We start from the raw sequence: 17,961 nt of genomic DNA on the forward strand, positions 1-17,961 counted from the left end.
GAGAGGCTGCATAAAAGATTTGCAAGAATGGTTCCAAGGAGGAGAGACTTCAGGTACATGTACAGATTGAAAAAGCTGGGGCTGTTCCCCTTAGAGAAGGTCGAGAAGAGATTCTTAAGAGGTGTTCAAAGTCATGAGGGAACTGGACAGAGGAGATAGAGAGAAATTATTCATATTAGCAGAATGTTCAAGGAGGGCGCTAATTTAAAAGTGAATGGCCTAATAACCAAAGGCGACATGAAGAAAAACTTTTTTTTTTATAAACGCATCCAGTAGTTAGGATCGGGAACACACTGCCAGAGAGTCTGATGGAGGCAGATTCAAGTGGCTTTCAAAAGGGAATTGTATAATTATCTGAAAAGAAAAGATCTGCAGGACTATGGGGGAAAGGCAGAGGAGGAGGACTAGCTAAGCTGCCCTCGCAGAGAGCTGGCACAGACATTATAGGCCCATTGGCCTCCTTCTGTGTTGTAACAATTCGATGATCTAAAGAGCATCACCACCATTTGGATTGCAGCAGCTCAAAAGGGAAGGCCCACCACTACCTTCCCAAGGTAGCTCAGGAACAGAGAATAAATGCAGCATTGCCAGCCTTGCCCATATCCCAATAACAAATTTATTTTAAATTCCAATTTCCTGCAGCATTGCTTGCAGTGAGTTAGAGATTACTATACGACAAAGCGTGGCTCATATCCCCAACAAAAGGAACAACTTGATTCCTTAATTATTTCTCATATATCCTTAGTAACTGATCATTGAAAGTTAAAGTACCACATTTGCTTACTTTTGTTGGTAATGTTGCCCATCTGTTCAATTGTGATTAGTGCTATGAATTACATTTGAGCCAGTCAGATCCAAGTGAGAGAAATAAGCGAATATATTTTCTCCAAAATCATGAAATAAACCATTCCAGGAATATTGAATGTTTTTGTTGCATCTTTTTTCAGCAAGCTCTTAATTTTATGGACTATTAATTATCAAAACTAAAGCATACAGCGCCTTCAAAGAGTCTGAAAGCTTGGATTTCACTGTATGAACAGTAAGTTGAAAATCAAATATAAAATGTTGCAATGAAGCTCTTTATAGAAGCACTCGTGGTTTCATGTCAAAAGGTCATGCTATCAGCAACAGCAGATCTTTTCAACTGCAGCACAGGGCAGCACACCACCATCATGTCCAATTATTACTTCAAGCCTAGAAGTACAAAATATCTTGCAACCTTATTGCTCAAGTTGATTTTTCAAAAGGGAGAGGGAGAGAATTGTTGAATTTCCTGCCTAAGAATAAGTATTTATAAACATAAGTGGTTCCCAGCATATTGCTTGTGATGCAAGAAACTTTTTTTTTCACTGTATTGATCTCCAATTACTAAACCCTTGCAATTAATAGATGTGACTAGAAATAATCATACCTTGTGAAATAAAAAATATCTTCTTAATAGATTGCTTGAATTCACAATGGACTAGATTTTGTGGTCTGTGGAAGCAAATGGCCTGGTCTTAATTTCCTGAGGGAAAGCTCTATAGAATTTCTCCCCCAATCCCAAACTATTAAGAATACTTATTCATACTCCAGCATCAACACGTGAAACTTTCTTCATTTCAGCAACAAAGGAACCTTAAACTTCTGTGAAGATTTAATACCTTTATCAATACCTTATCTTACAAACGTTAATCCCATTTTCAACAATATTGCATTTATCCAATTCTTTTTTGGACCTAAAGCCACAGTATTAATGATTTCATCAATGATTGTGTTCCACATTTCCGAGACTCTGTGGGGAATTCTTGAAATTTATTATCCTCCTTGAAGTTGATTTGATTTTGTACTTGTACACTCTAAACATAGAAACATAGAAAATAGGAGCAGGAGTAGGCCATTCGGCCTTGCTCCACCATTCAAAAAAGATCAGGTCTGCTCGTCTAATTCAGTACCGTTCCTACTTTCTCACCATATCCCTTGATCCCTTTGGCATTAAGAAATATATCTATGTCCTTCAATGACTTGGCCTCCACTGTCTTCTGCGGTAGAGAATTCTACAGGTTCACCAACCTCCGAGTGAAGAAATCTCTTCTCATCTCAGTTCCAAATGGCATACCCCATATCCTGAGACTGTGACCCCTAGTTCTGGACTCCCCAGCCATCGGAAACATCCTCCCTGCATCTAGCCTGTCAAGTCCTGTTAGAATTTTATGGGTTTCTATGAGATCCCCTCTCATTCTTCTAAACTCTAGTGAATATAGGCCTGGTCGACCCAATCTTTCCTCATACATCAATCCTGCCACCCCAGGAATCAGCCCAGTAAATTTTATTTGCGCTCCCTCCACGGCAAGAACATCCTTCCTCATAAGGAGAACAAAACTGCACACAATACTCCAGATGTGGTCTCACCAAGGCCCTGTGTAACTGCAGTAAGACATCCTTGCTCCTGTACTCAAATCCTCTTGCAATGAAGGCCAACATACCATTTGCCTTCCTAATTGCTTGCTACACCTGAATGCTTGCTTTCAGTGACTAGTGTACGAGGACACCCAGGTCTCGTTGCACCTCCCCCTTTCCCAATCTATCACCATTAATACAATAATCTGCCTTTCTGTTTTTACAACCAAAGTGGATAACGTCACATTTATCCACATTGTACTGCATCTGCCATACATTTGTCCACTCACCCAACTTGTCCAAATTACACTGGAGCCTCTTTGCATCCTCCTCACAGTTCACATTCCCCCCCAGCTTTGTGTCGTCTGCAAACTTGGAAATGTTACATTTAGTTTCCTCACCAAAGTCAATATATATTGTGAATAGCTTAGTCTAGACTTAGTGTCACAGTCCAAATTAAAAATCACAGTTCAAGTCTTATAGCAATTTAAAGACACAGATTATCTTTCCCCCTCAATCTTCTCTCGAGTTTCGAAGAATGAGAAGTGATCACATTGAAACTTACAAGATTCTTACAGGGCATGACAGGGTAGATGTGGATAGGTGGTTTCCTCCGGCTGGTGAGTCCAGAACCAGGGGACAGTCTCCGAATAAGGGACAGGCCATTTAAGACGGTGATCAGGAGCAATTTCGTTACTCAGAGGATGGTGAATCTGTGGAATTCTCTATCCAGAGGGTTGTGGAAGCTCAATCACTGAGCTTGTTCAAGATGGAAAAAAAAACCAGTAGATTTCTGGATACTAATGACATGAAGGGATATGGGGATAGCGGGGAGAAATGGCATAGAGGTAGATGATCTGTTTGACTGGCAGAGCAGGCGCGACAGGCTGAATGGCCTACCCCTGCTCCTATTTCCTATGATCTGATGATCCTATCTTTTCTCCAATAAAAACCTAATTCGGTTCTGAGAGCCTATTTTCATAACAAAGATCACAAACTCTATAATCATGCACGCTGTTAAGCTCTGAAATCTTTGCAAAGAATCTTTGTCCTTTTGCAAGATTGGGGCTCAGTACTGAATAGAAAAATCTAAATGTCATTTCACCAAGATCTCTAATAAAAATGTTGTTCCAACCATCATTGAAATTCCCTTAAAATGTAACCTAGCACTTGCATGTCGTCACCTCCAAAGTCATGCCCATATCTTTCCCACAGCTCCCTGTTTGAATCTCTCCCAATCAGGTTTCTATCACTGAAAACAGCCCTAACCCAAATCACAAGTGTCATGGTCCTGTAGTTCTTTTTTCAGAATATGCTGTTTGCCTTTAAGGTTTGCAAGGGATTAGTATTGCTTTAAGAACCAGCAAGCCCTAGGAGTTATAGGAAGATGCATTTTCATTGCCTTAGAAACAGCCATTTGGACAGTGTTTCAAAGGGTGCATTCTCGTTACCATAGAAACAGCCACTGGGAGTGAGCCTGATGCAATACATTTGTTACAATTCAATTCTGAACTGGCTTTTAGTGAGACAGTTTGTTCAGACAGACACAGAAACAGCTGTGGTGTCAGCACTTAAGAGCTCCCAGCCATTTAAACTGAAGGAATAGGAATTTAGCCTGTTTAATTATTATCTCAAAATTCTAAACCATCAAGCCAAGACAGAGATCTCTGGTAATTTAAATTGAAGGGAAGTTAGACTGTGACAATCTTTTATCCCTCAAAAACTCAAGTCAGATTGATTCTGTTGAAAGTGTTTGCAAGTCATTAATTATTGAAATTCGCCAGAGACGGAAAGCAACTTCCTGTGAGGACTTGGAGCAACATTGGACTGTAAATTTGCAAGGACTCTAATTTTTCTATTTTAAATGCTGTTTATATCTTCATTAATTAGAAGAACTAAATTATTAAACACACAGTTAATTTATTGACTTAAAGACACCTGGTTTGGTTAGCCTCATTCAGGGGCTAATAGATGGTACAGTTTGGCTGGGTGTCTCTTTAATTTGGAAAGTTTTAAATGATATGTTAGCCAATCTGTGGAACGATGGGATTGAATTAACAGTGCGTTGGTCCCACCACAATCAGAAATCGTATATTTTGATTGGGGGCTTTGACTGAAGCAGTCAGTCTTAACACAAATAACATCCTCTGATTGTGGTGTAGGATTTCTCCAGGTTTTCCTCAACTGCTCTGCAGCCCATCACATGGCCAACCATACCATTCTTTTTCAACGGGTTACGACCATTGTCTAGCTTGATGGGACTGCTCTCATGTTTCCATTCTTAACTATAACCAACTGCAGCCAAACCATCTCCAGCAATAACTTCTCTTCCTGTCGCCACACCATCACCTTCAAAATTCCCCAAGGATATACCCTAAACTCCCTCCTTGTCCACTCGCTGGGTCTCAACATCACCCTAAAAACATGGTCAGCTTCTATACACAAGTGGATCACCCAGCTCGACTGTACTACGGTCTGTTTCTGCACTGACTCTGTTGCCAGACCATTCATCCAGTTAAACATTATGGGAATACCATAGCCCCACTACAAACTGTACCCTTGTCACTAATTCTACACCCCCTCCCCAATCATCCTCTCAAGCTGAACCAGACTGTGTACAATCTTGGCTTCCTGTTAGACCACTGAGCTGCTGATCTCCATCTCAGTAACATGCCTAACTCTTCCCATTTTCTACTGAAACCTTCATCAGTTCCAGACGCAAATGATTGCATTGCTTCCTTGGCTAACCTCCAACTGTTGTTCTCCATAAACTTCAGCTCATTCAAAATTCTGCTGCCCATATCCTATCAGACATCAAGTCCTGCTCATACAGCAATCCTGTGTTTGCTGACCTACAACGGTTTTCAGCTTCCCAACCGTCAAATTTAAAATGCTCATTCTTGTGTCTAGATCTCTTCATGGCCTCCCTATCTCCGTAAGCTCTCACAATACTATAAGTCACTGTAGCACTCTGTGCCTCTGGCTTATTTTGAAGTTCCTACCCTTCAGCCATCTTGGCCTAGCTACTAAATTCTAGAGGTCTTTCATACAGCCATCCACCATTCTTTCTTGCTTTAAGGCTCGCCTTAAAATCCAATCAACCCTAATATTTCTTTCTTCAGCTTTTTTTTTTTTTTAAATGATTGCCTTAGTGAACTACCTGGAGATTTATCTTAGCTTAAAGGGGTTACACAAATGCAATTGCTTCTTGTTGTCACTTAGTATTGTTAGTAACAGCAACACACCAAACTCATTTCTTTTGCTTTTCCAATCTTTGTAATGCATGCCCTTTTACTAGGTACAAGTCTTTAGCACATTCCTTTGCTCCATCTTTTTTTAAACTGTTTGTTACCAGGATACCACAAAGATTCACTTCCCCATTATGATGTTGACGTAACAAAAATGAAAAGAAGGGGATTTATTTTTCAACTATTAGTTAAAGCAATAGATGATTTACAAATGAAAGTGAACTGGGTACTTACCAGTAAGGTCTTTCGCTAAATCTGGGTGGTTCACAAGGCAGTGACTCGCAAACTTTACACATTCAAGGCGGATAGGAACATGGATGTCATTGAATCTGCAAGCAAGAATTGCAGTAATAATGTGGAGAATAGAAACTTAATGTATTGAATTGCAAACTTACTGAATGGAGTATCTTCACTACAGCAGGTAATATTTTTCAAGTCACCCATTGGAACCAAAATATCTTCAGATCCAAAAAACAGTCAATATGTGGCAAAGTTTTAGTGGATAGCACAACAATTGGCTGTAATTATATCAAGTACAGCTGTTAGCCAGCAGGAGCATCTATCCCAAATTCCCTTTCCTATAGGCATTTATTAAAATGAATGCCCCTTTAGCAACGAGTGATTCAACTGATAGATCAGATACTCACAAATTTGCATTCTTGCTTTTCTTTTATACTCGAAGTGGTTTTGCAAACTTGAATGAAGACATGGACAGAGAAAGGCCCTGGTATATTCCACAGTCCAATACAGAATACAACTTGGAATAAGAAATTATTTTATCCCATCAAGCAGACTCCTTCCGGTTAATGCAAGGCTAGCCTTCATACATACCCCAAATTAACTAGTATTGTCATTGGCTATCCCTCGCAGGCGAGGATAATTGTCTTAATGAGTCCGAAGTTGGCCGATATGGGATCTACATACTTTATAGCACATAGGGTGCTTGTTGTCATGTGGGATGTCTAGTCATGTATTATTAGTTCGGGTCATGGCTTGTTATTTTCACCGCTCTCGCTTTTCCTCTTCATTTTGTTGTTGTTGGGTCTCAAAATGCTAGGGTCCTTGCCACAGATTCTGCCTCCATCTGGCTATAGTCTCCCAGGAGTTCATGTTGGCTTTCTGCACATCTGTGTAGCGCTTCTTCTGTCTTCCTATGGTGCATCTGCCCTGACTGAGCTGGGAGAATACATTGGGTGCCTGGTATCTGACATCTGAACTGTATGATCAACTCAACAAAGCTGAAGGCGGTTAATCATAGCCAGTTGCTTGCCATTCTAATTCTCCATCTCACTCGGTCATTGACACTATTCCATGAAGTCAAGCTTGAGGAACAGCACCTCGTCTTTCTTCTAGGAACTTTAGAACATACCCACCTTCACAGAGTTTAACTTTAGACCTTAACCAACCCTCCCCTGTTCTCTTTTGGCAGCGAATGCTGGTAATGGAGGATGGCTGCACCAGAGCTACTGAAAAGTAGACTGGTGTGCATTGGGTGGAGTCTCCTAGTGGGGCAGAGCTGGTAGGGTAGTCCACACCCCTGGGATATACGTGCTTTTCTTCCTCCACATCCCTAGGCTATGGGAGCCTTCTAAGTCATGTTTTCCATGCTTCCCTCTCCATCTTCTGTTTTGATGTAAATCATTTACATGACTCATTATCTCGTGCTCTATATCCATTGCTCTGTCGATTACAGCACCTCAAGCCTTTTGGCAAGTTTTTTAAAAAACGTCAGAGGGTTTCTGCCTCTACCAAGCTTTCAGGCAATGAATTCTAGACCCCCACCACCCTCTGGGTGGAAAATAAAAATACTCAACTCCCCTCTGACTTGTCCAATCAATTATTTTAAATCTCTGCCCCTGGCTATTGACATCTCTGCTAACAGAAAAAAGTCAGTCATAGCCAATCTATCACGGTCCCTCAATTTTATACAACTCAAATTAAATTGCCCATTAGCCTCCTCTGTTCCAAACAAAACAATCTCAGCCTATCCAATCTTTCCTTCCAGCTAAAATGTTTCATTCCTTGTGAATCTGTTTTGTACTCTCTCTAGTGCAATCAAGTCCTTCCGGTCATCTCCAACATCTTCGAGTTGTTATGAAAGGTAATTGACTAAAAAAGGTTAACTTTCTCCACAAATGCTACTTGACCCGATCAGCATTTTCTGTTTATTAATTTCAGATATCCAGCAACCACAGTATTTCACTTTTGTTGAAATTGAAGTGTGCGAGCTACTCCTATATTAATCATGGCCATGTTAGTCCAACAAAAAGGGAAGGAAAGTAGTTAAATAAAAAGCAAAAGGCCTTTAAAGAACTGCTGCAAAAGGTCGAACATGATTACACAGAACATACAGCACAGAAACAGACGCAAGCAGTCCATGTTGGAGTTTATGCTCCACTCGACCCTCTTCCTAGCTTTCAAACGTCAGCAGAGCCCTCTGTTCCCTTTTCCTCATACGCTTATCTAGATTCCCCTTAAAATGCAGCTACACGATTCACCACGAATCCCTGCCGTAGCAAGTCCCACATTCTCATCACATTCTGCGTAAAGAGGTTTCCTCCGAATTCTTTGTTTAACTTCTTAGATGACTATCTTATATCGATGGCCTCTAGCTTTGCTTTTCCACATAAATGGAAGCAAATTGCGTTGTGTGATCACCTTTAAGAGTGATGTTCCTTTAAGACCTTGGTATGCTAATGAGCTAAGTACCAGGACATAGTCATGTGACTAAGCAAGATTCACACTGCAACTCTAACACCTCGAGGAAGGTTCTGTAAATATAGTTTGTTCTGGACTATATATACTAGTTAGCTGCTAATAAACCTGTTTGAGATCTTCAGCATGACTGGACTCCACACATCTCATTTATGTTGCATCATGCCAAATCCCAAAAAACCTCTTTAGGTGAGTGGGGGAAAGGGAGATCTCAGCACATGTCTTTAAGAACAATACCTTGGAACTTCCTACTGAAGCTGATCAATAGGATTGTTTTTAAAGCAAGCATGCTCTATATTCCAGAATGCCGTTGTGATTGCTATGTAAAAGGAAGGGGATTGGAGCAAAGCTGAAAACTACCAAAAGGTTCCCACCAGAGGTTATTAAATAGACAATGACAATCTGAAGAGCCTTTTTACCAGTTGCTCTGAAAGGACAGCACAATTAGAAATGAGCAGCAGGATTTTTCCACGAGGTTACTTTCCTTCAATTTCATGAAAGACCACACTTTGTGGGCTTATACAAGACTCTAGAATGTTTTACAGTTCAGGCCAAAGTCACTACTACTGCTTTTCAACCAAATCCTGTATTTTGTAGGGAATGTGTTTGAGTACCAAGATCTGTGAAAAGGCAAATGGGAGATCCAATGAACCCATCTTTCTTAACTAAGCCAAGATTGTCAACTATCTACTAGTCTACTTGATGCCTTCAGCTGTCAGTTCCTCGAATCGACGATGACTGCCAGGCATTCATGATTTGTGTCCCCTCCGGTGACTCAATGGGCCAATCCTGGAGCCATAAATCTTTGGTCAGAGAGAACAGGACAGGAGTTGCCCTGAGGAAGGGGGGGGGGGTTCTCAAGCCAGGGTTCTGCTCTCTCCATCCGCTTTTGTTGCTGCTTTGCAGCGAAGTTTATAGAGTCAGTTTCTGACTGTGTTGCGGCTTGTTGGCATGGTTTATGGCAAGTTCCTCCTATGCAGTGCCCAGACCAACAGAGCTTATTATGCAGATTGTTGCGATGCTAGAAGAATTGGTCTTAGCGAGGATGCTGGAGTTTGGTCGCCTATCTTCCCACAACTGAGTATCCTGCAGGGACACTGCTGGTGGAAATTCTCCAGTGCCCAGAGGTGCCTTTGGTAGGTGACCAAAGTCTCACTGCCATATAGAAGGATGGTGACTACAGTGTTTTTGAGAAGTGTTCAATGGAGAGCCAGCATGGACTTGATGGGCCAAATGGCCTCATTCTGTGTCATAAATGACTCTGACTTCTAAAGTCTCACCATCAAGATCAATAGCTGGGGTACAGATGCTTGTCTGGGGTTGGGCTGGGGGAGGATTTTGATTTTTCTGATCGAGTGAAAGATCAGCCCTTTTATATGCGCAGTTCAAGAGGTCAAGGGTGATCTGAATGTCACTTGCAGTATGAACCACAGCTGTACATTCATCAGCGTATTGCAGGTCATGATATGCTAGAGAGTCACCTCAGTCTTGGCTCTCAGCCTGTTGAGGTTGAAAAATCTTCCCATCAAGTTGGAACTCAAACCATGACTGCTTGTGAAGGTTGGTCACGAATGAGTTTCATGACCAGGCTGAGGTAGTAAAGAGAGTAGTCACAATCATTCACACAGCCTTGCTAGACGCCTGTCCAGCTACAAAAGGGCTCAGTCTCCAACCCATTGCAAAAGAATGGTTGCTGTCATTATTCTGTGACTTCTGCATGACTAACAAATTTTGCTGGACATCAAAGTCTCTGGAGAACTTTCCAAAGGACATTGCAATTGATGGAGTCAAATGCCTTCGGCAGGTTATTAAAGGCCAACTCTTTGCGCCGTTCCAGATATTTTTCTTGAATTTGTCATGCAAGGATCATGTCTCTGGTTCCCCCAGATGGCCGGAAAGCACATTGGGATTCTGAAAGGATGTCTCTGCTGACGGATAGGTTCCAGAGGATTTGAGAGTGTATCTTCCTGACAGTGGACAGAAGGGATATGCTTCTACAGTTCCCACAAATAGATTTGCACCCCTCTTGAAAAGGCAGACAATGACAGCATTGCAGAAATTGGGAGGTAGTACCAATTCATCCCAGATTTATGTACAAATGCCGGAGTTTGACCGGAGAGTTCATGACCACCAGCTTTACAGATCTCTGCAGGAATACTGTGAACCACACGCCTTGTTCTTCTTCATCTGTTGGACAGCCTTTTAGTAACTCAGCAAATGCTGGCAGCAGATCCAAATTTGAACTCTCAAGCTGTTGAGGGATTTATTTTGATAGGTTTTGCCCTAAACTGTTGACACCTAATTGAGAAGGTTTCACTGGTGCTCCTTCCAACAGTCTTAGTTGACTGCAATTTCTTGAGTATTGTCATCTTCAGCTCAGAGGGGGAATGGACTGTTTGTTGTTGATTCATAGACAGTCTTGGTGGCCTGGAAGAAGCCGCGCATGTCATGCCAGTCTGCGTAGCATTGAATTTCACTGGCCTTCTCAACTCACCACTTATTCTTGATGACACGTATTATTCTGAGCTCTGGATTGGAGTAGTAAATATTTTTCTTGTTTCTGCTGTGTTGCAGGCTGATTTTAACATACAAAAGGAGGCTTGGCCTTTCCGATTGACAAGTTTGCATATTTCTTCATCATGCTCGCCGAATGATAGGCAACATGGTTTTGTGCAGGGAAGGTCATGTCTTACCAACTTAATAGAATTCTTTGAGGAAGTGACAAAGTTGATTGATGAGGGAAGGGCTGTAGATGTCATATACATGGACTTCAGTAAGGCGTTTGATAAGGTTCCCCATGGTAGGCTGATGGAGAAAGTGAAGGCGCATGGGGTCCAAGGTGTACTAGCTAGATGGATAAAGAACTGGCTGGGCAACAGGAGACAGAGGGTAGCAGTGGAAGAGAGTTTCTCAAAATGGAGACGTGTGACCAGTGGTGTTCCATAGGGATCCGTGCTGGGACCACTGTTGCTTGTGATATACATTAATGATTTGGAGGAAAGTATAGGTGGTCTGATTAGCAAGTTTGCAGACGACACTAAGATTGGTGGAGTAACAGATACTGAAGGGGACTGTCAGAGAATACAGCAGAATATAGATAGACTGGAGAGTTGGGCAGAGAAATGGCAGATGGAGTTCAATCAGGGCAAATGCGAGGTGATGCATTTTGGAAGATCCAATTCAAGAGTGAACTATACAGTAAATGGAAAAGTCCTGGGGAAAATTGATGTACAGAGAGATTTGGGTGTTCAGGTCCATTGTTCCCTGAAGGTGGCAACGCAGGTCAATAGAGTGGTCAAGAAGGCATACGGCATGCTTTCCTTCATCGGACGGGGTATTGAGTACAAGAGTTGGCAGGCCATGTTACAGTTGTATAGGACTTTGGTTCGGCCACATTTGGAATACTGCGCACAGTTCTGGTCGCCACATTACCAAAAGGATGTGGATGCTTTGGAGAGGGTGCAGAGGAGGTTCACCAGGATGTTGCCTGGTATGGAGGGCGCTAGCTATGAAGAGAGGTTGAGCAGATTAGGATTATTTTCATTAGAAAGACGGAGGTTGAGGGGGGACCTGATTGAGGTGTACAAAATCATGAGAGGTATAGACAGGGTGGATAGCAAGAAGATTTTTCCCCCCCAGAGTGGGGGATTCAATTACAAGGGGACACGAGTTCAAAGTGAAAGGGGAAAAGTTTAGGGGGGATATGCGTGGAAAGTTCTTTACGCAGAGGGTGGTGGGTGCATGGAACGCATTGCCAGCGGAGGTGGTAGACGCGGGCACAATAGCATCTTTTAAGATGTATCTAGACAGATACATGAATGGGCAGGAAGTAAAGAGATACAGACCCTTCGAAAATAGGCGACAGGTTTAGATAGAGGATTTGGATCGGCGTAGGCTTGGAGGGCCGAAGGGCCTGTTCCTGTGCTGTAATTTTCTTTGTTCTTTGAATGAGAATGGTGCCGGTGAGATTCAAACCCAATGATATGGGTACATGTCTCTTGGATCGCAGACTTGATCTTGTCCCAAAGCCCTTCCACATTTGACATCATTGGAGCCTGAGAGCCAGATGGGAAGAAAGCTGCACTTTAAATTGTTCTCTACATCCTGGAGAGTATGGGTTAAATCTGCTTCTGGATTTATTTGAAGATCTTGAGTGCCTGGGTGCCAGATGTATGCTCATGATGGAGCATACAAGTCTGTCGTCTGTCCAGTCATTTTCACCCCACATGGCTCAGGTGATTGCACATCCTTCCTATCCCAGACTCAGACAATGATGTAGCCCAGGAGGTGCCAATCCATGGATCAGGATGTTTCTATGTTGTCTTGAATTTATCTTTGTACGTGATAGTGAGCCCACGCTCAGTGCCCTTTGGGTTGGGGAAGCAAGCATCCAGAAATCTATCAATTTTCTGTCTTGAACATGCTCAATTATTGAGATTCCACAGCCCTCTGGGGTAGAGAATTCCAAAGATTCATCACTTTCTCAATGAAGAAATTCCTCCTCATCTCTGTCTTAAGTGGCCAACCCCTTATTCTGAGACTGTCTCCTAGTTCTGGACTCACCAGCCAGAGGAAACACCCTATCCACATCTACCCAGTCACACCCTGTAAGAATTTTGTAAGTTTCAATGAGATCACCTCTCATTTTTCGAAACTCTAGAGAATACAAGCCCATTTTCTGCAAATTCTCCTCATAAGACAATCCTGCCATCCCAGGGATAAATCTGGTAAACCTGCATTGCATTCCCTCTATGGCAAGTATATCCTTCCTCAGATAAGGAGACCAAAACTGTACACAATATTCCAGGTGCGGTCTCACCAAGGCTCTATACCATTGCAGAAGAAACAATTTGTCTTCTTTTGGGACGACTGCCAGTACAGAATCCAGATCTGCATAAAAGTTGGGTTTCACCAATAGAATCAAAAGTGGGAGCATAAGCACTGATGATCGTGGCCGATCGGTTGCCACTAAGCTGAAGGTGTAGGGTCATGAGCCGTTCATCAACACCAATTGCAAGTTCTCTAAATATATTTGCAATTCCATTTTTGATAGCAAATCCAACTCCCTAAATATGACAATCCTCCTCTGGTTTCCCCTTCCAGAAGTAAGTGCATCCTCCTTCCTCTCGAAGCTGGCCTACTGCAGGGAGTCAGGTTTCACCGAGAGCAGCAACATTATTACATATCACAAGCTCCCACGGAACGATGGCAGTTCTCCTTTCAGTGCATTCACTGCTCTGATAGTCCACAAGGGTATGCACATTCCAGGAACAGAAATTCATGCTTTTTTTTTTTTGCTCGTGTTTGTTTTCGACTGCAAGAATGGTGATCCTGCCTCGTGAGGTTCCCTGGCCAGGACCATTTGTAACAGCCTATGTTTGAGGCATCTTTTCTAGCCCCTTCCTCAAGTGAGGTGAGCAGAGAGGACCGTAAAAAGAACAGCTCAGTTGTAGATGCTGCTGCCAGGGAGTTGCTTCTGAACCTTACACAAAACTCTAGAATGTTGTACAGGTCAGGCCAAAGTCACCATCACTGCTTTTAAACCAAAGGCCAATTCTTGGATTTTGCAGAGGATGTGTTTTCCAGTACCAAGATCTGTGAAAAGGCAGCTGGGAGATCCAATGAACTCATCTGTCAAGAACAGAGTCAAGATTGTCCACCATCAACCAGTGCATTTACTACTGAACGTGTTACTGAACATGTTCAGATGCGGCAATGAACTCAGACCATCTACACCATCTTCAACTGCTTCATCAATAAAACTCCCTCTATCACAAAGGTCAGAAATGGGGATGTTCGCTAATGATTGCACAATGTTCAGTGCCATTCGGGACTCTTCAGGTGCTGAAGCATCCCAGGTCAATATACAGCAAGACCTGGACAATATCCTGGCTTGGGTTGATAAGTGGCAAGTAACATCCGTGCCACACAAGTGCCAGGCAATTACCATCTCCAACAAAACAGAAGCTAAACCATCTCTGAATCCCCCACTAATCAACATCCTGGGGGCCACCATTGACCAGTAACTGAATTAGAGCAGCCACATAAATGCTGTGGCAACAACAGCAGGGCAGAGGCTGGAAATTTTGCAGTGAGTAACTCATCTCCCATCTCCCCAATTCCTGTCCACCATCTACACGGCACAAGTCGGGAGTGCAATGGAATACTCCCCACTTGCCTGAACGGGTGCAGCTCCAACAACACTCAAGAAGCTCAACATCATCCAGGACAAAACAGCCTGCTTGATTGGCATCCCATCTACGAACATTCACTCCCTCCACCACCGATGCACAGTGGCAGCAATGTGTACCGTCTACAATTGCACTGCAGCAACTCACCAAGTCTCCTTCGACAGCACCTTCCAAACCCGCAATCTCTACCACCTAGAACAAAGGCAGATGCATGGGAACACCATCACCTTCAAGTTCCCCTCCAAGCCACACACCATCCTGACTTGGAACTATATCGTGTTCCTTCATTGTTACTGGGTCAAAACTCTGGAACTCTCTTAACAGCACTGTTGGGGTATCTGCACCCTAAGGACTGCAGTGGTTCAAGAGGCAGCTCACCACCATCTCCTCAAGGGCAATAAACGCAGGCCTAGCCAGCGAAGTCCATCTCCCCGAACAAAAAACTAAAAGGTGAATTATGTTGTGCACACCACACATTCATGAGAAACTGAGTACCTGTTGTCCACCCAGTTATGCTTCAACCGCAGTCAGTCAGTTACCTGACAATAGAGGGGTGAATATTCTCTCACGAAGTTGGAGGTTGGGAGGAGAGAAGGAACAGACAAAGTGCGGGGGGTGGGGTAGAGGGTGTGTCTTCTTTCTGATCTGGGAGTCTAAGATGGCACGTGCAATTATAAAATTGCAAGAACAAGCCAACCCTCTGTGGCAGATTCTGCAATTCACTTCTGAACTAGACAAGGGTAGCGTGACTGCTTGACGAGACACCCTGACACACTATTGGAACCTACTAAGATAGACCGGTCATTCGGGGTCAGCATTCCTGCCACACAGCTCTTAATGCAGTCAGCCAATGTACAAATTTATAGAGCGTTTCCAACCGGACCAGCAGCTGTGCTATGACTTGGACATCTGCATAATTTTAAACTGCATACACTCAAGGTTTCACCTTGGGTCTAATACTTTTCACATTCGATGTCTTAAACATGTGGGAGGTGTCCCAACAGATAGCACATATACTCCATTTTGGGCAAACAGGAACTCTGAAGATGAATGCAGATTTGGAGCTAGATTTGGAGATTCTTAAAACATGAGATTAGATATTTGCATGCATCAAACAGCTGATTCAAGCAATCTTTAAAAATCAACACCCTTGAAACATGTTATAAATATATGTTGCATCTTTCCCTGGCTTTGACATCCTTTCCTTAATGCCCAAAACTGCACATGGCATTCCATCTGTAGTCTAACCAATATTGAACAGAGTCACCATTACCCCCTAACTTTTATTATCGTGACCCTATAAATTATAAAACTGAAAATCATATCTGTACTTTCAAAACCTGAAGTTGGCATTTTAAGTAAAGAATTTTCATTTACTTCAGAATGTCCAAAGTGCTTTACAGCCAATGAAATAGTTTTGAAGTTCAGTCACTGCTGCAAAGCAAAAGAGAAACCCACCTTCCCAAGTAACACTGCCACAGTGGTTTGTTCTGGGATGCCAGCTCAGAATCTTTCGCTCCAAACATTTTTGCCAGCAGCTTAACAACTGCTAAGCGTTCTTCATTATCATTGCTCTGTGAACATGAGAATTAAGAGAACTTCAATAGCCATACACAATCTTCATCTAATGACTCTGCTACACTTCATGCATTGTTAAAACTGGTTCCCCAAATTCAATTCAAGCATTTGTTTCTGTTATGCAATTTGTTACAGTAACCATTAGCATTTACCAACATTCAAATAAAAGTAACATTGATCTTCCATTGCACTGCACAGGAAAAAAAAAAAAATCCAAGTGCAGTCTTCAGGCAAAGCAAGACAAGGGTAATGAGACAATGGCCTGAAGATCTAGTTCAGTCTCCATTTTGAGGTCACACAATCTGTCCTTGTTTTATATTACTATTAGAAATTCCCACACACTCGACCAGCTTGAAGAACAAAAGCAACAGGCACATAGGAACACCAGCACCTGCAAATTCCTCTGAGTCATATATCATCCTGACTTCGAACGACATCACTATTCCTTTACCGTTGCTGCGTCAAAATCCTGTAACTCCCTCCTTAATAGCACTCTAGGTGTACCTATAATCACACGGGTGCAGCAGCTCAAGAAGGCAGCTCATCACCCCATCTCAAGGGCACTTCGGGATGGGCAATAAATGTTAGCCTTGCCAGCGATGCTTGCATCCCATATACATTTTTTTTTTTAATTGTTAGAATGAAAATTACACTTCTGGCATGTGAGGATACTGCAGCACCTTCAATGGCAGGAGGCTATAAATTACACATCAAGTTCACACAGGAAGTTTTCCTTTTATAAATTACTAAGTCCACATCTATAAAAGGAAAACAATTGACAGTAAGTGCGTGCAAACATTTGCCACAATTGGGATTTAAAAGTTAAGCTTGGCTAACTTTTACTGGATTTACTAATGATTACTGCAGTAGTGAGGAGATGTACAGCAAAGTCTGAGCAGCAGTGGTGGAAGTGTACATTTATGACTTTCTAACAGATCTCTTAATAATGAATTTGGTGTGTTATGATGCTTCCTGAACATATCCATCTTGGTTTCCTAGAGCTATAAAGAAAAAAAAATAAAAGCACCGTAACTATTTCCAGAACAGATGGTACTTCTAAATGTATATTTCATTTGAACTTTAACTGAAATTTCTAATTTCCAATGTAACGGAGATCAAAAAAATGGGGGAAAAAATTTAGATAGATACCCAACTATATACACATACACACGTGTATATAGGTATGCTTACACATTAGATTACAGTTGATCTGATCCATACTAATTGGTTAACATAAAGATTATGATATTCAAATACTACCACAGAATGTAAAAACAGGAATGTTAAACAGGGATCGGATGTAGGCCTTCTTATAAAGGTATTCAGGAGGTAAAGTGTGAAAATTTGTTTCCACTGGTTGGCAGATCAGTAATGAGAGCCAGGGAGTTAAGAGGGATGTTTTCACATTGCAAACAAAAAATATATTTACAAAAAGTGATTATGGCAGACTACATAATTTAAAAATCAGATTAGAATTTGAGAAGAAATATAAAAAGGATATGAAGGAAAGGCAAGGAAATGGCATTAAGTAGACAGCTCCAGTTGAAGAGCCTGCATGAAACAAACAAAAACAACCTGAAAAAAACAGTGGGTAAGCAAACTGAACAAACTAAGATGAAATGAAGCAGGACCCTGAGCTTCCGGCTGCTTGCCATTTCAACACTCCCCCCTGCTCTCATGCTCACATCTCTGTCCTGGGATTGCTGCAGTGTTCCAGTGAACATCAACGCAAGCTCGAGGAACAGCATCTCATCTACCGATTAGGCACACTTCAGCCTGCCGGACTGAACATTGAGTTCAATAATTTCAGAGCATGACAGCCCCCCACTTTACTGTCATTTTTAGTTATT

The 17,961-nt window shown here is 42.2% G+C and overlaps 1 protein-coding gene across 3 annotated transcripts in view; it reads right to left on the minus strand.

Annotated features, from left to right (window-relative positions):
* Nucleotides 1–17,961, minus strand: part of pds5b (PDS5 cohesin associated factor B) — a 261,787-nt gene that overhangs the window by 127,132 nt on the left and 116,694 nt on the right. For all 3 annotated transcript variants that reach the window (XM_068033499.1, XM_068033498.1, XM_068033500.1), the window contains exons 9-10: nucleotides 15,992–16,107; nucleotides 5,862–5,956 (exon numbers count right to left, since the gene is read on the minus strand). In XM_068033499.1, the coding sequence (XP_067889600.1) occupies nucleotides 5,862–5,956; nucleotides 15,992–16,107 (211 nt within the window). The remainder of the gene's footprint in view (nucleotides 1–5,861; nucleotides 5,957–15,991; nucleotides 16,108–17,961) is intronic.

Source organism: Heterodontus francisci, chromosome 6 (assembly GCF_036365525.1).
Source record: "Heterodontus francisci isolate sHetFra1 chromosome 6, sHetFra1.hap1, whole genome shotgun sequence".
In the NCBI taxonomy this organism is placed as follows: domain Eukaryota; kingdom Metazoa; phylum Chordata; class Chondrichthyes; order Heterodontiformes; family Heterodontidae; genus Heterodontus; species Heterodontus francisci.